Source organism: Oncorhynchus nerka, linkage group LG28 (genome assembly GCF_034236695.1).
Source record: "Oncorhynchus nerka isolate Pitt River linkage group LG28, Oner_Uvic_2.0, whole genome shotgun sequence".
In the NCBI taxonomy this organism is placed as follows: domain Eukaryota; kingdom Metazoa; phylum Chordata; class Actinopteri; order Salmoniformes; family Salmonidae; genus Oncorhynchus; species Oncorhynchus nerka.
In genome coordinates, this window is record NC_088423.1 from 27,385,839 (window position 1) to 27,409,978 (window position 24,140).

At 40.3% G+C, this 24,140-nt stretch overlaps 1 protein-coding gene across 1 annotated transcript in view; it reads right to left on the reverse strand.

Moving 5' to 3' along the window:
* Window positions 1-24,140, reverse strand: part of crtac1b (cartilage acidic protein 1b) — a 53,980-nt gene that overhangs the window by 26,100 nt on the left and 3,740 nt on the right. Inside the window, exons 2-5 of the mRNA XM_029639700.2 lie at window positions 18,604-18,794; window positions 13,399-13,595; window positions 12,809-12,945; window positions 1,142-1,298 (exon numbers count right to left, since the gene is read on the reverse strand). Coding sequence (XP_029495560.1) covers window positions 1,142-1,298; window positions 12,809-12,945; window positions 13,399-13,595; window positions 18,604-18,791 — 679 coding nt within the window. The 5' untranslated portion in view covers window positions 18,792-18,794. The remainder of the gene's footprint in view (window positions 1-1,141; window positions 1,299-12,808; window positions 12,946-13,398; window positions 13,596-18,603; window positions 18,795-24,140) is intronic.

A 24,140-nucleotide genomic window follows, 5' to 3' on the forward strand; every position in this document is an offset into this window, starting at 1 on the left:
TGCGCCAGAGGGTTCTGTATTCTATACTGTTAAAATTCCATAGGTGTTATTATTGTGTTAATTGACAAGTTGAATCAGGTGTGCTAGCTTTGGAACAGCTGGGGGTCCCTGAGGACACAATTGTTAACCACTGACTTAGTCGACCGTTCTCAATTGACACAAGACCATACGTGACTCTTTCACAAGACACAGTCACTGGCCATAGTCATATGTAGCATGTAATGGCATAACACAACAGATTAGATCAACTGGAATGACTGTCACTCACAGTTGCACAATAAGAGCTGTGAGCAAACCACGTCCCTAAATATTTGATTGAACCACTGAAGGGTTCTTTGATTCACTATGGTTCCCCATAAAACCATCACCCTTCCCAAAGAACTCTTAGTGTGCAGAAATAGGCATACGTTGTTATTAGGAAATGTTTTAACTATCCCAAACTAGTGTTAAGCGATTAGTTATTTTTGAGGTCGGTTCGGTTTCGGTTTGATTATTTTTTTAAATCACTGTTTTCGATTATTTTTTTAAACATGAAAATGCAGTATGCATTATGTGGGTTGAATAATGTAACAAAACCGAATAAAACAATTAATACAAGTCCCATGATGGTAGTGATGCCCATTACTGCTTATCACTTATTAACCATCATTTATTCACAATACTTTACTTTTATTTCAGTTGTTGCATTACATGTGTTTTATTTGATTACTTTATTACTTCATTCTCATCTCTACAGAGCTGCTGCCTATGCTGTCTTACAAAATCAATATTTTAATAGTTCTTCAAAGTAAATAAGGCCTACCTTTGCCTAGTTAAATAAAGGTTAAATAAAATGTTTTTAAAAATCATTTTATGACTGCTGAATACCAACTATCAATCATTTAGATCATGCATTTTCAGGTAGACAGACCTCGCAAAGCAACTGCTGTCTTTCTTGATAGCACATTCTTCTGTATTTTACTTAGGTGTAAAATAAACACAGACCCGACAAGTAGGCACGCAATGGATTATGGTCTCTTCCTCCCTTTCTATCACTCCTCCGTTTTTCCCAAATGGTCTTTCTCTCTCTCATTCTAGTACTCTCACTTTTACTCTCTCTCCAACTCTGCATAGGTACACAAGCACACACACACAGATCTACCTGTGAACTTGTTGACTCCAGCCTGCTCTGCGACGTTGGACAGGGCGATGATGCCTCGGGAGAGGTCACTGGCAGCTTCATCCATTTCTATCAGGGCATGGGGAGCCACGTTACCACTAGCATAGTTAGCTATGTAGATGGCATAACGACCTGTACCCTAGAGACAAGAAGACATGGACTTTGAGTTAGATTTAAGTTACCGCTGGTAAATTTGGTTATTAAAACAACCATGAACATAGGTGAAGTTTGTAACAGTATTTAGAAGATGGCATAACGATATGTACCATATGAAAGGAGAAGGAATTATTTGGATAAGAGACTTTAGTAAGCAACGTGAACAAACATTGTCCATGGCATCACACCCAGTTCCATAAGGAAGGAGAGACATGAAAAGTTGGAACCATTGACTGCACAAAAAGGTTGGAACTCTAGACCCCTATCTTTCACTCATCGAACTCAACCCTTATCCTTGTTCCCTAATTCCCTACTCAGTTCCCCACACACATACAATTTTCTCTTCCACTCTTTACCCGTCTCCCTTCTCTCTCTCTTTCTTTCATCCTACAATCTTTCTCTCTCCCTCTTTCTGTCTTCTTACTCCATCTTTCTTTCCTTCCCTCTCTTTTCTCTCTAGCCCTCCATCTCATTCCCTCCTCTCTCTCCTCCCTCCTTCTCTCACTCTCCTCCTTCCATCTTTCTCTTCATCCCTTTGGAGGTTAATTTCACACTCCATTATCAGTGAGGGTCCCTGCAGACATAAAGGCACAGACGGAACCACCCTAATAGATTACACACTACCATTACAATGCGCTAAGTTACCCACTGGCCCTTACACACACACACATCAAATCAAAGTTTATTGGTCGCGTACACAGATTTGCAGATGTTACGGCAGGTGCAGCGTAATATTTGTGTTTCTAGATCTAACAGTGCAGTAATAATACCTAGAAAACAAAAACGCACATAATTCAAAAGTAAAAATTAAAGAAATTAAGAATATATACAGTTGAAGTCGGAAGTTCACATATACTTTAGCCAAATGCATTTAAACTCAGTTTTTCGCAATTCCAGACATTTAATTCTAGTAAAAATGCCCTGTCTTAGGTCAGTTAGGATCACTACTTTATTTTAAGAATGTAAAATGTCAGAATAATAGTGGAGAGAATGATATATTTCCCAGTGGGCCAGAAGTTTACATACACTCAATTGGTATTCGGTAGCATTGCTTTTAAATTGTTTACCTTGGGTCAAACATTTCAGGTAGCCTTCCACAAGCTTCCCACAATAAGTTGGGTGAATTTTGGCCCATTCCTCCTGACAGCTGGTGTAACTGAGTCAGGTTCATAGGCCTCCTTGTTCACACACGCTTTTTCAGTTCTGCACCCAATTTTCTATAGGATTGAGGTCAGGGCTTTGTGATGGCCACTCCAATACATTGACTTTGTTTAAGCCATTTTGCCACAACTTTGGAAGTATGCTTGGGGTCATTGTCCATTTGGCAGACCCATTTGCAACCAAGCTTTAACTTCCTGACGGATGTCTTGAAATGTTGCTTCAATATATCCACATAAATTTAGTGTATTTTGTGAAGTGCACAAGTCACACCTGCAGCAAAGCACCCACACAACCCCTGTAATGGTTTTCCTCCTCCTCTTCGTCTGAGGAGAAGAAGCGAGAAGGATCGGAGGCCCAATGCGCAGCGTGGTAAGTGTCCATGGTTGTTTATTTAAAAAAACAGTAAACGTGAACAAACCGAAACAGTACCGTGTGGCGACAAACACAGACACGGAAACAATCACCCACAAAACAACAGTGAAACCCGGGCTACCTAAGTATGATTCTCAATCAGAGACACCTAACGACAGCTGCCTCTGATTGAGAACCATACTAGGCCGAACACAGAAAACCAACCTAGAAACAAAAAACATAGAATGCCCACCCAACTCACGTCCTGACCAACTAAAACAAACAAATAACACAAGAACTAGGGTCAGAACATGACACCCCCATGCTTCACGGTTGGGACGCTGTTCTTCGGCTTGCAAGCCTCCCCCTTTTTCCTCCAAACAAAACGATGGTCATAATGGCCAAACAGTTCTATTTTTGTTTAATCAGACCAGAGGACATTTCTCCAAAAAGTACGATCTTTGTCGCCATGTGCAGTTGCAGTTGCTGAGCGGCCTTTCAGGTGATGTCGATGTAGGACTCGTTTTTACTGTGGATATAGATACTTTGGTACCGGTTTCCTCCAGCATCTTAACAAGGTCCTTGTTCTGGGATTGATTTGCACTTTTTCCACCAAAGTACGTTCCTCTCCAGGAGACAGAACACGTCTCCTTCTTGAGCGTTATGACGGCTGCGTGGTCCCATGGTGTTTATACTTGCATACTATTGTTTGTACAGATGAACGTGGTACCTTCAGGGCTACCTTCTTCTCTCAGTCAACTTGGTGTATGTAATTGCTCCCAAGGATGAACCAGACTTGTGGAGAGCTCTATTTTTGTCTGAGGTCCTGGCTGATTTTGTTTGATTTTCCCATGATGTCAAGCAAAGAGGCACTGAGTTTGAAGGTAGGCCTTGAAATATGTTCACAGGTACACCTCCAATTGACTCAAATTATGTCAATTAGCCTATCAGAATCTCAGAAGCTTCTAAAGCCATGACATCATTTTCCAAGCTGTTTAAAGGCACAGTCAACTTAGTGTATGTACATTTCTGACCCACCGGAATTGTGATACAGTGAATTATAACAGAAATAATCTATCTGTAAATAATTGTTAGAAAAATAACTTGTGTCATGCACAAAGTAGATGTGCTATCCGACTTGCCAAAACTATTGTTTGTTAACAAGAAATTTGTGGAGTGGTTGAAAAACAAGTTTTAACCTGTTGAGTGTAGGGGGCAGTATTTTGATGTTTGGATGAAAAACATACCCAAATGAAACTATTTCTCAGGCCCAGAATCTTGAATATGCATATAATTAGGATTAATATAATAATTATCAGATTAGGATATAAAACACTCTAAAGTTTCTAAAACTGTCAAAATATTGTCTGTGAGTATAACAGAACTGATATTGCAGGCGAAAACCTGAGGAAAATCCAACCCGGAGGTGCTGTTTTTCCTGAAAGCTCTCTGTTCCATTGCCTGCCTTCGCTCCATTTAAAGGGATATCAACCAGATTCCTTTTCCTATGGCTTTCACATGTTGTGAACAGTCTTTAGACATAGTTTGAGGCTTTTATTATGAAAAAATGAGCGAGAAAGATCACATTTCGTCATTGTATGGCTGGGAGCCAGCAGAGTTTTGCATGCGCAACAGCTTGGATCAGACTTTTTCTCTCTCTCTCCTATTGAAGAAGGTACAGTCCGGTTGAAATATTATCGATTATATAAAAAATAACCTGAGGATTGTTCCCAAAAAGATATTCTGTTTACAGGAAACTCACTCTACATCCTTAGATGAAGTTGCATGGAAAAAAGGAGCGGTGAAATAATTCTGTCATGGGCACGGTAACTCAAGTGTGATAATATTAATTTAATCTGAATGTGCAACTAGTTAGGAATGATGTGCAAGGAAGATGGATCTTTATTAATATGAAAGTGGATGAAAAAGACATTTGGCTTATTAACTTGTTTGGGATAGGGGGCAGCATTTTCACTTTTGGATGAATAGCGTGCCCAGAGTGAACTGCCTCTTACTCAGTCCCAGATGCTAATACATGAATAGTATTATTAGTATTGGATAGAAAACACTCTGGAGTTTCTAAAACTGTTTGAATGATGTCTGTGAGTATAACAGAACCTATGTAGCAGGCAAAGCCCGGCCTTGTCTCAGGATGGTAACCGGTGGTCAGAATTCTTTTTTGCTTTGGCAGGTCTCTGTCTGTTCATTGAGTCCTCATTGGCAAACAATAGTTCTTAGTTTGAACTTGATTTCAGTTCCTACCTCTCTCTAATTCTTCCACTGGATGTCACCAGTCTTTGGAATTTGGTTGAGGTTATTCCTTTGTGCAATCGGAGGACCCCCATGAAGAAGTCTGGCCATCTAGGAACTGCGTTTGAACACTGTTGAGAGTTGCACAAGACTTGAAAAGTAGCTTGGTTTGTTGTTTCATCCTGTTTTGAACACAGATAGACCACGTCTTCAATTTGATCGATTATTTTACGGGTTTAAAAATACCTGAAAGTTGTATTACAAATTTGTTTTGATTTAGGTTTGTAGTTTTTCAAAGAAATATTTTGGGGTCAAAGTTTATAGGCAACTCTTTAGAAATTGTTTTTCTGTAGGAGGGGGAATGACTGAATTCAGTGGTCTGTTTTGGAAGCTGATTTTTCTGGATCAAATGGATATAACATATGGACGGAATTAATCGAACAAAAGGACCAATTGTTAAGTTTATGGATGACATATTGGAGTGGACAACAAATCAGAAGCTCTAGGATTCAAAGGTAAGGCATGTTTTATATTTTATTTCTGGCAGATTTTTCTTTGGCTGGATTGGGCCTGCAGGGTTGAAATATGCTACCATCTTTGTTTACTGTTGTGCTATCATCAGATAATAGCTTGCCCAATTTCATGCTTACTCATGCCAGGAATAAAGATATGCTTTTTAAAATCTGACTAAAACTGTTGAATCATGTCTGGATTCACAACGAGTGTAGCTTTAATTGAGTATTTTACATGTGTGATTTAACATTTTGAGAACTTGATTTCAATCCCGGATCCGGGATCGTTGAATTCATAGCTGGCTCAAACAAATTAGCAGAAGACTTGAAAAGCGGTTTGTTGTGTTCATAAATACCCTTCAATTTGAGAAACTTTTCCTATTCATGAAAATCGCAAATGAAATGAAATAAATATATTCAAACACAAAATGGATATATATGGACGGAATTAATAGCCTTTTATGTTAACAACACTGTCATCTCAGATTTTCAAAATATGCTACCATCTTTGTTTACAGCCAACGCTTTCGCCGACAAGCATTTGTGTAAGTTTATCATGGCATAATGCTGATTTAACATTTTGAGGCTCAATGGATCTGGCAGCAGGCAACATTTTACACCTAAAATAAGAAAAGCAACCAAATTAAATAATTTACCTTTGAAGAACTTCATCTCAGCTTTTCAAAATATGCTCAGGAGACTCCCAGTTAGATAGCAAATGTTCCTTTTTTCCAAAAAGATTATTTTTTTGTAGGGGAAATAGCTCCCGTTTGTTCATCATGCTTGGCTGAGAAATCGACCGGAAAATGCTACCTATACAACGTCAAACCTTTTTCAAAATTAACGTTTTTCATGAAAATAATTTAATAGCGCCCCCTAATGCATAATTGGTTTTTATTTTATTTGCTGCGCTGCATTTTTCCTGGCTTTTGCCCAAGTGGGACGCAAGTGTCCTCTATACCATAAGAAGTTAAGGAGAAGTCTATCTTTAATTCTGTGAATAACACTTGTATCTTTTATCAATGTTTATTATGAGTATTTCTGGGATTTGATGTGGCTATCTGCAAAATCACCGGATGTTTTGGAATCAAAACATTACTGCATGTAACGCGCCAATGTAAACTAAGATTTTTGGATATAAATATGCACATTATCGAACAAAACATACATGTATTGTGTAACATGATGTCCTATGAGTGTTATCTGATGAAGATCATCAAAGGTTAGTGATTCATTTTATCTATATTTCTGCTTTTTGTGACTCGTATCTTTGGATGGAAAAATGGCTGTGTGTTTTTGTGACTTGCCTCTGACCTAACATAATCATATGTTGTGCTTTCGCTGTAAAGCCTTTTTGAAATTGGACACGATGGGTAGATTAACAAGAAGTTTATCTTTCATTTTCTCGATTGGACTTGTTAATGTGTGAAAGCTACAATATTTTTGAATTTCGTGTGCTGCCTTTTCAGCGGAATGTTGTCGAGGGGTTCTGCTAGTGGAACGCCTGCGCTAGAAAGGTTCATCTATAATGGTCCAAATCAGGATGATCCATACATCTTTGAAAATATTTATACCAATTTATTGAACTTACAGCCAACAAATGATCAAATCATTCTGGTAGGAGACTATAACACAGTGTTAAATACCTCAATGGACTGTAAAGGAAATCACTCTACAAACTATTATCACAAATATTATGGACACATTAGAAATAGTGGATATTTGTAGACTAAAAAACCTCAACCTAGAGAGATATACATGGAGGAGACTTAATCAAGCTAGTCGTCTTGACTACTTTCTTGTCTCTTTCTCTCTTTCTCTCTTGCATCAAAGGTGAAAAAAGTTTTAATAGGAAACAGAACGCGATCGGATCATCATCTAATTGGCCTTCACATAACCCTTATAGAATTTCCACATGGACAGGGATATTGGAAATGTAATCAAAGTTACTGGATGACAACTCATTTTTAACTAAGACAAAATAATTTATAAGATACCTTTAAATGTACCTTCAGAGGTCATTCGATTAAATGTTCTATGAATAATAAAAAAGCAGTTTCTGGCTAAAGAGACAAGACAAACAGGGGAAATCCATGAACTAATAGTACAGGTAGATAGCAATAAAAACGATGTTACAGAGACAAAATAAGTAAGAAGAAAAACAAAAAGAACTTGAGGAACTTATTCAAGAATGATCTAATGAAATATATTACAAAAATAAAGCAAACTGGATGGAATATGAAGAAAAATGCACACAATTCTTCCTGAATCTCCAACACAGGAACACTAACAAAAATAATTTGCAGAAACTCGTTACTCAAGTCATCTATGATTCTCCGAATGATATTTTAAAAGAGGAAGATAACTATTTTAGGCAGATGTTCTCTTTTCCGTCTCATCCTCTTCCACTGAATGAAGATTACGGAAAGGAATTCTTTCCAAATAATATAAAAAATTGAAAATTATTAAATGTACAGAAAGATCCGTGTGAAGGACAAATTACAGAGGAATAACTTTGAGGCTATTAAATCCTTTCAGTCTGGAAAAACACCAGGGCTTGATGGCATACTGGTAGAGGTCTATCAAGCCTTTTTTTGATATACTAAAAGCGCCATTGTAAGATTGTTTTAATTAATCCTATAGAAATGGTCTGTCAGGTACTAAGCAGGAAGGTCTTATTTCACTATTATTAAAACAAGACCCAGATGGCAAATATAAAGATCCAGTCTACCTAAAAAATACACGACAGCGACTCTTCCACCTCAGGAGGCTGAAGAAATTCAGCTGAAATTTGCCTGCTTCTACAGAAGCACTATCGAGAGAATACTGTGGGACTGCATCACAGCCTGATATGGAATCTCCACCACCGCGGACCGTTAGGAACTACAGAGGGTGGTACGCTCAGCCAAACGCAGCATTGGGCGCACACTGCCTGCCCTCCAAGACACCTACAACACCAGATGTCACAGGAAGGCCAAGAAGATCATTCGGGACATCTGCCACCTAAGCCACGGCCTGTTCTCCTCGCATCCATCACTTTGACGCACGCAGTACAGGAGCATCATGGCTAAAACTAAGAGACTGGGCAATAGCTTCTACCCCCAGACAATCAGCTTGGAGGTTAACAATTTCACTATACACTGCAACTACATCTGTGACCCTGTGCCTGTGACTAAATACAATCTAATCTAATTTCCACTGCAGGACTAAAATTAAAATGACTGTTAAGGAATGTAAATGTCACCACCAGCATCAGATCGTCACAGCTCACTCTCTCAGCACATCCATCTCAGGTAATAGAAACAAACACACACACACACACACACAAGTATGATTTAGTGCTGCAGGCTCCAAGGCCATTGAAAATTAGTTACTGGTGTTAAAAGTCAGTGGTTTTCAATAATGATGCTTCACTCACGCTCATTTCTGTAACCAGTCATTACAGATCAGGAGACTATACATAATGTGTGTGTGTGTGTGTGTGTGTGTGTGTGTGTACATGCATGCATGAATGGCTGTGTGGGCATGTGTGTGTGCGTGTTTTGAAGGCCTTTCGTATTGTGACGTTGTTTGACTTAAGGAGGCTATTACAGTCAACAAATCAACTTTGACATTCTGGTAGGACCAAATATTCACATTTGGAGCTAAACGTGTAAATAGTTTCCAGAAAGCTCTTTATACCAAAGTTCATTTTCGGTCACTAGTCTTTGTCTGAAAGTGGTCCTGTTTCAGTGTCATCTATCACTTTCACATGTCTTAAATCAATAGCTTCCCTTCATCAGTTTGGAAAAGACAAATGATGGCACTTCCCTCCCAAGGAGACTAAAAAACACACATACAGAGGCATGCACACACACACATATACAGAGGCACGTATGCGGAATACACACACACTGAAGGAGACTAAGAAAGATGCAGTGGTCTAGATGAGTAATTATATCTCTGAGTGAGTGATAGAAGTCTATTTAGAAGTCAATAACACCAAACACATTCATCTTTCTACCTTTTTTTTCTCTTTTCCCCCACACTTTGTGGCCTTTTTGTGATATGAGTCCAAATTTGAGATTTTTGGTTCCAGCCTCCGTGTCCTTGTGAGACGCGGAGTAGGTGAACGGATGATCTCCACATGTGCAGTTCCCACCATGAAGCATGGAGAAGGAGTTGTAATGGTGTGGGGGTGCTTTGCTGGTGACACTGTCTGGGATTTATTTAGAATTCAAGGCACAATTAACCTGTTAGTACTCTAGGGGCAGTATTTCATTTTTGGATAAAAAGACGTGCCCGTTTTAAGCGCAATATTTTGTCACGAAAAGATGCTCGAATATGCTTGGAATTGATAGTTTTGGAAAGAAGAGACTCTTACATTTCCAGAACTGCAAAGATTTTCACTGTGAGTCCCTTAGAACAAATGCTTCGGGCAAAACCAAGATGTATGACCGACCAGGAAATGAACAGGATTTTTGAGGCTACGTTTTCCATGATCGCCTTATATGGCTGTGAATGCGACAGGAATAAACGGACACTTTATCTTGTTTCCCCAAGGTCTCTGCAGCATTGTGACGTATTTGTAGGCATATCATTGGAAGATTGACCATAAGAGACTACAATTGCCAAGTGTCCCGCTTGGTGTCTGCGTGGCATTTGGTGCGCAAAAGTCAGCTCCCAGTATTTTTCCATTCGAATCAGACAACAAAGCAGGCTTCAAGGACGGTGCTTTCAATGGAGAGATATATGCCAAACCACCTTCAGGATTGATTCAAACAACGTTTTCCATGTTTCAGTCGATATTATGGAGTTAATTCGGAAAAAAGTTCGACGTGTAGGTGACTGAATTTTCGGTTAGTTTCGGTAGCCAAATGCATAGTAACAAAAGGGAACGATGTGTCCTACACAAGAATCTTTCAGGAAAAACTGGACATCTGCTATGTAACTGAGAGTCTCCTCATTGAAACATCTGAAGTTCTTCAAAGGTAAATTATTTTATTTGATTCCTTGGCTGGTTTTTGTGAATATGTTGCGTGCTAAATGCTAACGCTAAATGCTAAGCTAGCTATCACCACTCTTACACAAATTATTGATTTTCTCTGGTTCTAAAGCATATTTTGAAAATCTGAGACGACAGGATTGTTAAGAAAAGGATAAGCTTGAGAGCAGGCATATTTATTTCATTTCATTTGCCAAGAATAGTGATGGAGTATTGCATCAAATGACCTGGCCTCCACAATCACCCGACCTCAATCCAATTGAGATGGTTTGGGATGAGTTGGACCGCAGAGTGTAGGAAAAGCAGCCAACAAGTGCTCAGCATATGTGGGAACTCCTTCAAGACTGTTGGAAAATAATTGCAGGTGAAGCTGGTTGAGAGAATGCCAAGAGTGTGCAAAGCTGTCAAGGCAAAGAGTGGCTACCTTGAAGGATCTAAAATATATGTTGATTTATTTAACACTTTTTTGGTTACTACATGATTCCATATGTGCTATTTCATAGTTTCATGCCTTGTAGAAAATGGTAAAATAAAGACAAACCCTTGAATGACTAGGTGTTTCCAAACTTTTGACTGGTACTGTATAAATACAAAAAAACATACTGCAACATATTTTATGTAAAAAAAATCTCTGGGAATTGTGGTCTTCAAGAGCTTTTGACTGTAATCTGGTGGTCCCCTGAAAGGGGGAACAAAACAGAGTGGTTCACATCTTAGGCCTTATTACAACATTTTTCTGTCTTTTCCCCCTTTTTTCACACTGTCTTTCACTATAAAGTGTGTTAGGGACGTGAGTGATACAAAATTGAAGTTGATTGATCAGTTGAATTTCCTACCACATACAAATGTGCTATATCTTAATTTGATCTGTGTTGTCAAATGGAATTTTCCTGTGCAGCAGGAAATGCAAACAGTGTATACAAGGTTTAAAAGGCTTCTGAAGTTTGTAATTTACACCTAAGAAAATGTCAGACTTGATTAACAAAAGATGTATCAACCCAATTAATTATAATGGAGGAATATTTTCCTGCTGTGAGAAACTGCTCAAACCACTGGCTTTTATACCCTTGTGATGCTGCTCCAATGGGGCTATAATGTATATATTATATATCATATTAAAGTACAATGATGAGAAATCTCCATTACATGAGGCGGGCTCACATCCTGCTCATCAATGACTGCTGTAAACTTAACTCCAACTGTGGATGGGAGAATAAGAAGGTCCTCTCAGAAAGTATAGGAGAGGTAGATTTTTACAGCTAAAGGAAAATGCTTTATTCTCTCATCCATCTCATGACATTAACACACACACGCACATGCCCGTGTGCAAACACACACACAGTACACACACACAATACACACACTCAAGGAGACCACACACTCAAGGAGAGTTTGGACCGTTGTAAAGGTATTGTCATATTAAAAGGAGATCTCTTCCTATGGGCTTGGCTCCTCTCCCATGCCCAGTCAGATGAGACTGCAGTCAGAAAATCGATTCTAATACCGTCCGTACTGTACCTCACTGGGTAACAGCTTTATCCCTCAACCTGGGGTGGGGTAGAGAGGACTGTAGTCATGATTACAGAAATATGCTGTTCTGCCTATCTCCATTTGGCCCATACACTGGCCATCCATTGCCACATTATTTTACTGTGTGTGTGTGTGTGTGTGTGTGTGTGTGTGTGTGTGTGTGTGTGTGTGCATGCAAGTGCATGCATGCATGTTTGTTTAAATGTGTGTGTTTGTCTGTGTCATTGTATTTTGTGTGTATGCGTGTCTGTGTGTAGACATAATTTCTCCCCTTGTATGTCAGTCTGTAGAATGAACGAGCCCATTGTTTTGTAATTACAGCGGTGCACTGAGCGAAAGAGGAGACGGAACACCACATCTCTCTTCTAATGAACTGTCATAACACACACTGAGGAGGGCGGGACACACAGCAAGCATGAATTATGACTACGCACCTACAGTCACACAAACACACACACAGACACACACACAAATATAAAACCCACATCATAATATGGGCTGGGAGAAGAGACACTAAACAGAAAGCCTGAGTTATTGTTGATATGCTCAAATGAGATAAGAGGTTAGTAATGGGGTGTAAAGGACAGAAACTGACATAGAAAGACAGATCTGTTTAGAGAGAGCTGTGTATAGTGAGTTCTGCAGTGCGAGTGTGTTTCTCAGTCTGAGCGTGTGTGTGTGTGTGTGTGTGTGTGGCTCTTGTACCTTTCGGTCTATGCAGGCTACAGATCGTCCAGCCAAGCGGTTGGCTACATCGCGGTGTTCGTTAATATCGTCGTTTAACAGATCTTCAAACCGGCCATTACGGAACTTAAAGAGCTTATCAGAGTAGGTGGCACGACCTTCAGGAGAGGAGGTGGAGGAGGAGGAGAGGAAAGAAGAGGGGAGGGGAGGAGAAAAGAAAAGAACAGAGAATATTTTAGATTTAAATGAAGATAAAACATCTAGAATCCTATACAACCATTTTGGGGGTAAATAAAGTAAAGAGAAAATGATAAAGCTGTGATATTGTAGTTTTGGCAGTCAGTCCTATAAACTCTCTGAAGATTAATAGCGACACAAAGTCCTTATCTGTTACCTGATGAAGTCTGTGATTAGAAATGTTTATCTCTGCTATATTGATCCTCCCTTCCGTGTTTGTGTCTGAAGAGAGATGAGAGGACATGATCCGTGTGTATGTGTGTGTGTACTTGTGTGTGTGTATTAGTGCATGTGCGGGTGTATGTACAGTATATATGCTTAAACGTATGCATGCATCTCTGTGTGTGTGTGTGTGTGTGTGTGTGCATGTCTACCTGAGAAGGCGTTGTTGGTATTGAGCACATAGATCTCCTCTCTTCCGTCTCCATCAATGTCGCAGGCTGTCACTCCGATGGCATTGCCTTGGCGATCTCTCAGAGCATAGAAAGGGGAGCTACGGTTGTCAACAGCAATGTTGACCAGTCTCTTCCTCTGCTTGTCGTACTTCAGAACCAGGTTGGGACCATTGTACCTGTAAGAGACCAACAACAGAGTTAAAGGCTGCACATCATGTAAACCCTTTGACCTAGGCAACATCAGAGTTACAGGGCACAGAGTTCCAGTGTTAACTTTAATATTTGCATAAATAATCGTTACCTTTTCATGGACATTATTCTAACGGAAGTTTTGAGAGATCCCACTTGAAGATTTGTGAGGCATTGTTAGGGCAAATAGTACCTGTTTTAAGAAGAGTTCATTGTCGCCCATAGGGCTGCACCTACAATCGTCAATCAATCATGGGGGAACAACAGGGAGTAATTGCCTTCTTGTATTTACTGGCCTCAAGATCGTGTTAACCCTCTGAGCTAAAGTTGAGGTATTAGTAAACACCAGTTTATGTCTTATACCTTCAGGTATTTAGAATAATGAAAAAAAATTCAAGCCCCATCTAAGGTTCATAAGAGTTCCCTTAGAAAAATCTGTTTCTAAAACTGTGTAGTCACACCATGGATCATTTAACTATTTGATTTAGAATTTTAGGACCCCTTTAGGTATCCCCCAGAAATATTAAAACAATGATTTATAATATTACGTTATTGACGTGTCTTTCTTATATCTAGGAAATAGAAGAAAGCTTTGGAAATATTTGTAGTTTTTTGACACATTTAACCCCTTATTTTTATAGGCCCATGACACCATCATGTTTGTGAAAGTCTACCCTGGGGTCATATTCGTTTGTAGCCCAAACGGTTCGGACACTACAGACAAAAGTTGGCAAATTAGCGTTACTGATTTCAGACAAGTCCCGTGAGGCTTGTGGGGGTCTTAGAGCAAAACAGAAAACACCATCATATTTGTGAGAGTCTCTCCTTTCTATAGAATGGTATTAGTTTGTAGGCTAAACCGTTCAAATGCTACAGTTGTTTTTGTGAGAAGACGGATTTCCGGATGTCTGTTGGTCTGAAACAGTGCTGTAGCTCTGACACTTTCCATCGCAGATGCAGCAGTGAAACATAGGCAGATGCGGAGAATTGAGACACAGCCCATGCAAAAACACATATCTCAAGCTTAAACCGATGGATTCTTTATGTTACTTAGATTCAATCAAATGTATTTATAAAGCCCTTTTTACATCAGATGTCACAAAGTGCTATACACACACCGGTACACATAGGCTGGATGTTATAGGCAGTAGATGTTATAGGCTGTTTGTTATAGGCTGTAGATGTTAAAGGCTGGATGCTATAGGCCATAGATGGAGCAGAGAGATGATGGGAGGTCAAACAGAGTAAACCTCTCATTTACGGACACTTATCTGACGATCAGTGCTATCCATCATCCTTGGGACGTCCCAACCCTAAAACTTAAACCTTAAATTTAACCCCTCCCCTTACCCTTAACCATAACCATGACTCTTACTTTAACCATTTTAAAATGTCAACCTCAATTGGGTAGGGACGTCCCAGGGATCCCGGATAGCACATACCCTTATCTGACCTCAGGAATTCACTGACAACCTGTCTCATACTTTGACTATAGATGTGTTCTATGGAGCATGGACATACATTAAACTGTGTCTCATCTCGGCAACCCAGAACCAAATATCGCGTGAGATCTGGTTCTGGGGAGAGACGTTGAGACTGAACTATGTCAAAATATGTGTCTATGGAATAATAACGCTGCTCAAAGATATACATGTATACAGTAGGCTATGTCCCAGTATTTTATGTCTGAGGGACAGGTTTACTTCCAAAGTGCCAGGTTTTTTCAGCGAGGTTAAAACACCAAAAAATAAAATCTAAAACATGAATCTATGTTAATTTACTATTTACTTTTTTATATATCTCACCATTATTTAATCTGTGTCCTCAATGTTCCCTTTAGAAAATATATGCACCTGGTTCAAATCTGGCCATTTGTCATGAATAATGGAGAAGAGAAGGGGATCTTCAGACAATGTGAAGGTTACCAGCCTGCTCTGATGAAAGGTTTGATGCCAAAACATCTTGCTTTTAAGAATAAAGTACCACTTCTTATTGAACTTCCAATCACTTAACTTCAACTAGATGCCACACTTCACTAAACTATATCATAGTCATGGGATGACAGTGCTTAATTTCACCATCCCTGTCTCTGCCCCTCCCTCCACTCTCCTGTATACTGCAGTCTTGCCAAACCTCTATCAGTGTAGCGCCATCCAGCATTATCCATTCTCATGAGCACCACTTGTCGAAGACTCAGGTCACCCTTATACACTTTCGTCCTGTAAAACACTTTCTTTTTCATCCTTGTTCAGCCCTTCTCTCTCTTCCATTAGCTCAGAAAATGACAGATCTCTTCCCCCCTTTTCTTGTACATTTAGCTAAGTGAGTGACAGAACACTTCCTACCCTTGGTCAGAAATGATAGATCCCTTTCCCCCTATGTTTAGTTCAGTGAAGTAAAGATACCTTAACATAAGAGCAAGAGCTACGGACCTATTTAAACTTTAGTTAAGCAAACGATAGATCACTTTCCATTTTTCCCACCTTGTTGGGGTTATTGGAGAGATCACTATCTTGTCTTGGAATCGCTGTAATTGTCTCTTAGGTCCATAAATGGAAGAAAGCGTTTTACTGCTATAAACTCCCTGATTCTCCTGTTACTGTGAGAACGAATCAATTTTCCTCTTGAAACAGAATGGGATTTCACATTTTATAACAGAGAAGACATTTTGTTATGTAATTATCTGTAATAGACATAATTTGTGATAGTACCACCTTGTATTTCACTTACTGTTGAAGCATGTCATGGTGGATTTTCTTGAGGCAGGAGTGAATTTAAACAGAATAGAGGTTGTTTTAGGTTTGTTTCTGTAATGTTACATAAAGGTTGATGTCATTTTGGCCATCCTGTGAATTTTCTATAAAACATGCCCTTGTGGATTTTCTTGAAGCAGGAATAAATGTAACAAGGTCAAACATAATTGAGAGTATATTGTATAGGCTGTTTTATAACAGTTTTGACCAGAGTCATATACAGTGCCTTCAGAAAGTATTCAGACCCCTTGACTTTTTCCACATTTTGTTACAGCCTTATTCTAAAACGGATTAAATAAAAACAAATCCTTAGCAATCTACACACAATACCCCATAAAGACAAAGCAAAAACAGGTTTTTAGAAAATGTTGCAAATTGATTAAAAAAATAATATTCCTTATTTACTACGCATTCAGAATCTTTGCTATGAGACTCAAAATTGAGCTCAGGTGCACCTGTTTCCATTGATCATCCTTGAGATGTTCCTACAACTTGATTGGAGTCGACCTGTGGTAAATTCAATTGATTGGACATGACTTGGAAAGGCACACACCTGTCTATATAAGAACCCACAGTTGACAGTGCATGTTAGAGCACAAACCAAGCCATGAGGTCAAAGGAATTGTCCGTAGAGCTCCGAGACAGGATTGTGTCGAAGCACAGATCTAGGGAAGGGTACCAAAACATTTCTGCATCATTGAAGGTCTCCACGAGCACAGTGGCATTCTTAAATGGAAGAGGTTTGAAACCACCAAGACTCTTCCTAGAGCTGGCCGCCCGGCCTAACTGAGCAATCGGAGGAGAAGGGCCTTGGTCAGGGAGGTGACCAAGAAGCCAATGGTCATTCTGACAGAGCTCTAGAGTTCATCTGTGGAGATGGGAGAACCTTCCAGAAGGACAACCATCTCTGCAGCACTTTACCCATCAGGCTTTTATGGTAGAGTGGCCAAACGGAAGCCACTCCTCAGTAAAAGGCATATGACAGCCTGCTTGGAGTTTGTCAAAAGGCACCTAAAGACTCTCAGAGCTCAAGAAACAAGATTTTCTGGTATGAGGAAACCAAGATTGAACTAAGGGCACTCTCATGACGTCTGGAGGAAACCTGGTACCATCCCTACGGTGAAGCATGGTGGTGGCCACAATGTTGTGGGGATGTTTTTCAATGGCAGAGACTGGGAGACTAGCCAGGATCGAGGCAAAGATGAACGAAGCAAAGTACAGAGACATCCTTGATATCCTGCTCCAGAGTGCTCAGGACCTCAGACTGGGTTGAAGGTTCACCTTCCAACAGGACAACAACCCTAAGCACACAGCCAAGACAATGCAGGAGTGACTTCGGGACAAGGCTCTGAATGTCCTTGAGTGGCCCAGCCAGAGCCCGGACTTGAACCGGATCAAACATCTCTGGAGAGACCTGAATATAGCTGTGCAGCAACGGTCCCTTTCCAACCTGACAGAGCTTGAGAGGATCTGCAGAAAAGAATGGGAGAAACTCCCCAAATACAGGTGTGCCAAGCTTGTAGTGTCATACCCAAGAAGCCTCGAGGCTGTAATCGCTGCCAAAGGTGCTTTAACGAAGTACTGAGTAAAGGGTCTGAATCCTTACGTAAATGTGATATTTCCGTTTTTTATTTTTATAAATGGGTAAAAATGTGTGCCACTTTCTCAATAATTGACGCTTCTGCATTGTGCTGTTTATTTATAATAGTTTTCAAAACCAATGACGATGTCCAGTGAAAGCATATATGCAATTTGTTTACACAACAACAGTATAGACTTGGAAACACAAACCTCTACGGGATCGGTGTCCCTATACCAGGACTGTTGAGCTAAAGTGCCCTAATGTGATTAGCATGACGTTGTAAGTAACAGCAAACTTTCCTGGACATAGACATGTCTTATATGGGCAGAAATCTTACATTTATGTTAATCTAACTGCACTGTCCAATTTACAGTAGCTATTACAGTGAAGAATGCCATGCTATTGTTTGAGGAGAGTGTACAACAATAAAACACTTATCACGGCAACTGGCTTGCTACATTCACCTCTGAAGGTAAATAAGTTCTTCTAAGTTCTTTTGACTGGTTCTGAGACCTTCTAACTTACTCACCTGGCTATGAATATCTCCAGATCATCCACTGCTTTCTATGTCTAACATATTCTGGATCTGACACATTCTGACTGGTTCTGACCAATTCTGACTAGTTCTGATTAGTTCTATTGACCATGTCACTCACTCACCCGGCTACAAACATCTCAAGATCTCCATCGTTGTCTACGTCGGTGACAGCCACTCCGTAGTTGAGCTGGGTGGGATTGTTGTCATAGTCCGGAGGAAGCATGGTCTCTGTGACCGCTGAGAACATGGGCTCTGACCGTTGGGCCGCAGAGAGCACAGGGAGGAATATACACACCCACAGGGACATCATCACCTGCAGACAGAATCACAACCTTAGGGATGCAAAATTTTAGCATCGTTCCTTTTCTGGAAATCCTGGTTGGAAAATTCTACATTTTCTGCATATTCCCTTCCAATTCCGGAAATCTTCTAAGCAGGACTTCTGGATAACCTTTATATTTTGGTCAAGTTAGCATAATTTTGCAACCCTCCACACCCTCAGAACAGCTGGGCAGTGGAGGTGAAAATATGACATCACATTGACATCACATTCTGGATGAAAATTGTCTTTCTGGTTGAGAAGATTATAACCAGAACCAAACCAAATAGTCACTATTACAACCAGGTAAATACTTGTTTTTTCATAACAAAATGTAATGGAAAAGGTGTCAGGCATATTGTAACCGTCGATGGCCACCAGATTATCAGCAGTTGAACTCGCATTAAACCATCAATAAGTGCTAAATTCACCAACACAGCTGATCTCATTTGCAACCATTATTGGTCACCTCATAACTGCACCCTAAAAGCTGATGTCGATGACACCTTCTGTCCTGCTTGCTACCAAGGTCTTTGAATATACAATACCAGTTAAAAGTTGACACACCTACTCATTCAAGGGTTTTTCTTTGTTTTTACTATTTTCTACGTTGTAGAATAATAGGTAAGGCATCAAAAATCTGAAATAACACAACCAGCTTCATGAGGAAATGCATTTCACCTGAAATGCATTTCAATTAACAGGTGGGCCTTTTCCAACAGTCTGAGCACTTGCTGGCTGCATTTCCTTCACTCTGTGGTCCAACTCATCCCAAACTATCTCAATTGGGTTGAGGTCGGGTGACTGTGGAGGCCAGGTCATCTGATGCAACACAACATCACTCTCCTTCTTGGTCAAATAGCCCTTACACAGCCTGGAGGTGTGTTTTGGGTCATTGTCCTGTTGAAAGACGGGATGGCGTATCGCTGCAGAATGCTGTGGTAAACATGCTGATTAAGTGTGCATTGAATTCTAAATAAATCACAGACAGTGTCACCCGCAAAGCACCCCCACACCATCACACCTCCTCCTCCATGCTTCACGGTGGGAACCACACACGTGGAGATCCTCCGTTCACCTACTTCACGTCTCACTAAAAAAACTCTAATTTGGACTCATCAGACCAAAGGACAGATTTCCACTGGTCTAATGTCCATTGCTCGTGCTTTTTGGCCCAAGCAAGTCTCTTCTTATTATTGGTGTCTTTTAGTAGTGGTTTCTTTGCAGCAATTCGACCTTGAAGGCCTGATTCACGCAGTCTCCTCTGAACAGTGGATGTTGAGATGTGTCTGTTTCTTGAACTCTGTGAAGCATTTATTTGGGCTGCAATTTCTGAGGCTGGTAACTCTAATGAACTTATCCTCTGCAACAGAGGTAACTCTGCATCTTTTTCCTGTGGCGTTCCTCATGAGAGCCAGTTTCATCATAGCACTTTATGGTTTATGTAACTGCACTTGAAGACATTTTCAAAATTCTTGACCTTCATGCCTTAAAGTAATGCTTGACTGTCATTTATCTTTACTTATTTGAGCTGTTCTTGTCATAATATGGACTTGGTCTTTTACCAAATAGGACTTATGTATACCTACCCTACCTACCCTACCTTGCCACAACACAACTGATTGGCTCAAACGCATTAAGAAGGAAATCAATTTTAAAAATGTACGTTTTACATGGCACACCTGTTAATTGAAATGCTTTCCAGGTAACTACCTCATGAAGCTGGTTGAGGGAATGCCAAAAGTGTGCAAAGCTGTCAAAGGCAAAGGGTGGCTAGAATCTAAAATCTAAAATATATTTTAATTTGTTTAGGTGTTATTTCATAGTTTTGATGTCTTCACTATTATTCTACAATGTAGAAAAGAGTAAAAATAAATGTTAAAAACCCTTGAATGAGTAGGTGTGTCCAAACTTATGACTGGTACTGTATATTCGCCCTCTGGTGGGTATTATCATCGGAAAAACTTAGTCCTACATTTTGACCAGACAATTTAACAATCATTACGTACAACTGAAATAATCTCTACTGTGGCAATTTTTGTATGCATGGAAAACTTATGTTGGTGTACCCTACTCTTACTATTTGATCAGTTTCCAATCTATGCAGTCCATTAAATACCACTGTCTTTAAAACAATTGTCTGGTATGGCCATTTCTTATCAAGATCTGGAGTAAAATATTCCTGGACTGTCCATATTTGAAATGTGGAACTAAATTTCGTGATTCATTTTTTACATGTTTTATAAAAATATAATTTAGGCTAATAAAGTTATTTCAAATGGCATATGGTTTTTTATGCTCCTGATGCTCGATATTTCATTGCGGGTGGGAGTAGAGAACCTAGAAGCAGCTGTCTGGTATCATAATCACTTGACACAGATCGGCTAGTTTATTTTTGTGGGTTGTAATGCGTAGCACAGCACTACATTATGCCCGTTGGTTGCAAAGCTCTCGTCTTGTCTTCATAAAAAATAATTCTGACCATTAAAAAGACAATAACAAAACAGTCTTCTACAACCATAACGAGGCAATGGCAACCAGTTTTGACCGCTGGGGAAGGTCATTCCCATTGTAAATGTCAAGCACACACACACACACACACACATACATACACACACTGAACCTGATGGCCTTATAAAAGCTGACAACTTGATTTACCAACTGACTGTATAAACACCAAAAGCCATCATCACAGTCCCTCAGTTCTAATGTAATACAACAGAACCATTCTCATCTCAGCTCCCTGGTGCTGTGGATTCACTCACTGCTTAGTGCTTACACACACCGTTCTGCTTTGCCTCTGTCTGGGTGATATATGACTCTTTAACATCCTCCTCAACAATTCAATTTGAGATAAAACGGCATCATTGTCCCAGTAATCGGGGTAGGGTAATAGCAAGCTGTGTTTGTTTGTGTGTTTGTGCATGCAGCATGCATGTGTAAGTTTGGGCTTGCATCTATGTGTGTGTGTGTGTGTGTGTGTGTGTGTGTGTGTGTGTGTGTGTGTGTGTGCACACATGTGTACATCCGCGTGTCAGAGGAGGCTGGTGGGAGGGGCTATAAGTGGATGGGCTCATTGTAATGGCTGGAATTAAATACATGGGATGGAGTCAAACATGAGCTTTCCATATGTTTGATACAGTTCCATTCATTCCATTCCAGCCATTACAATGAGCCCGTCCTCCTATAGCTCCTCCCACCAGCCTCCTTGGCCGTGTGTGTGGGCAGCACAGTGATAAGAGGGTAGCGTTCAGCAAAGACAGTCTTGCGTTCATCACCTCTGGGTTAATGAATGGTAGAGAAGGGAAGAGATGTGGCCGTTTCTACCCATTAGAAGCGAGCATAATGACTGATGAGTCTGAGAAATACAGGCCATTTTACAGGCCTGCTAATGCTCTGTAATAGATAAGAGGGCAGAACATATATTATAAAAGGGGAGGACAGGAAGGGATAGATGAGTAATGGAACTTTGACCGAAAAACTATAACTACATAAAATATGAAGGAAAATTTTGTTATATTTTATAGGTGCAATGTTGGCCAGTGGTTGGTGAGAAAATTTAAGGGTATACCACTTAAATAGAAACAAACTAACAAAGTACATGTATTGATCAATTAATAATTACCCGATGCTGCACACTCCTACCCTACTACAAAGATTAAAGATGTGTCATGTTGTATAATGATAGGAGGCAGGGAACCAGGTGTGCGTAATGAGACAAGACAGTCCGGGGTTGGTGGTAATGAATCCAATTCAGTGACGCGTAGAAGGCCAGTGACGTAGACCTCCGGAGCTGGTGAACGGAATGAGCAGCAGTACCGGGGGGATCCGTGGCAAGATGGCACCGACAGAGAGGGCTCTCGCTTCTAGTCCTTAAGAAACTTAGCAGTATTTTGTTTTACATTGTTAGCCCAGAAAATCTTGCCCAGAAAAAGTGTTATTACATACAGCCGGGAAGAATTACTGGATATCAGAGTGACGTCTACTTACCAGCACAATGACTAGGGATACGACTTTCCCACCCAGGGAATTTTAACTGATTCCAGGGCCTTCCCAAAACAACGCCGCCGGAGAAGAGGGAGAGGCGGAGGCGCGCACACCACCCACCGCTTCCAAGTATATTACTCGCTAATGTCCAATCCCTAGATAACAGGGTCAATGAAATCAGGGCAATGGTTGCTTTCTAGAGAGACATCAGGGATTGTACCATACTCTGTTTCACAGAAACATGGCTCTCTCGGGATATGCTGTCTGAGTCAGTACAGCCACCTGGATTCTCAGTGCGTTGCGCCGACAGGAATAAACATCTCCAGGAAGAAGAAGGGCTGGGGTGTATGTTTCATGATTAATGACTGTAATTGTAACAACATACAAGAACTCAAGTCCTTTTTTCCTTTTTCACCTGACCTAGAATTCCTCACAATCAAATGCGACCATATTATCTCCCAAGAGAATTCTCATCGATTATTGTCACAGCCATGTATATTCCCCCTCAAGACGATACCACGACGGCCCTCAAGGAACCTCACTGGACTTTATGCAAACTGGAAACTATATATACTGAGGCTGCATTTATTGTAGCTGGGGATTTTAACAACGCATATTTGAGAACAAGGCTACCTAAATTCTATCAGTATATTGATTGCAACAATCGCGCTGGAAAAACACATGACCACTGTTATTGTAACTTCCATTACATACAATTCCCTCCCGCGCCCTCCTTTCGGCAAATCTGACCATGACTCCATTTTGCTCCTCCCTTCCTATAGGCAGAAACTCAAACAGGAAGTACCCGTGCAAAGGACTATTCAACGCTGGTCTGAAAAATCGGAATCCATGCTTCAAGATTGTTTTGATCATGCGGACTGGGATATGTTCCGGGTGGCCTCAAAGAATATTATCAACGTATGCGCTGATTCGGTGAGTGTGTTCATAAGGAAGTGTATAGGGGATGTTGTACCCACTGTGACTATTAAAACCTACCCTAACCAGAAACCGTGGATAGATGGCGTCATTTGGGCAAAACTGAAAGTGTGAACCACCACATTTAACCATGGAAAGGCGATTGAGAATATGTCTGAATACAGTGTAGTTATTCCCTCCGGTGGTGTCCGTGACATGGCTGGTTTTCGTTTTGAAGTCCAAGATCGTCTGTAGACCCTGCCATATACGTCTCATGTCTAAGCAGACAAACTAAAACACCTTTTTTGTCCACTTTGAGGATAATACAGTGCCAACAACGAGGCCCGCTACCAAGGACAGTGGGTTATCCTTCCCCATGGCCGATTTGAGCAAGACATTTAAACGTGTTAACCCTCGCAAGGATCCCTAGCCACGTCC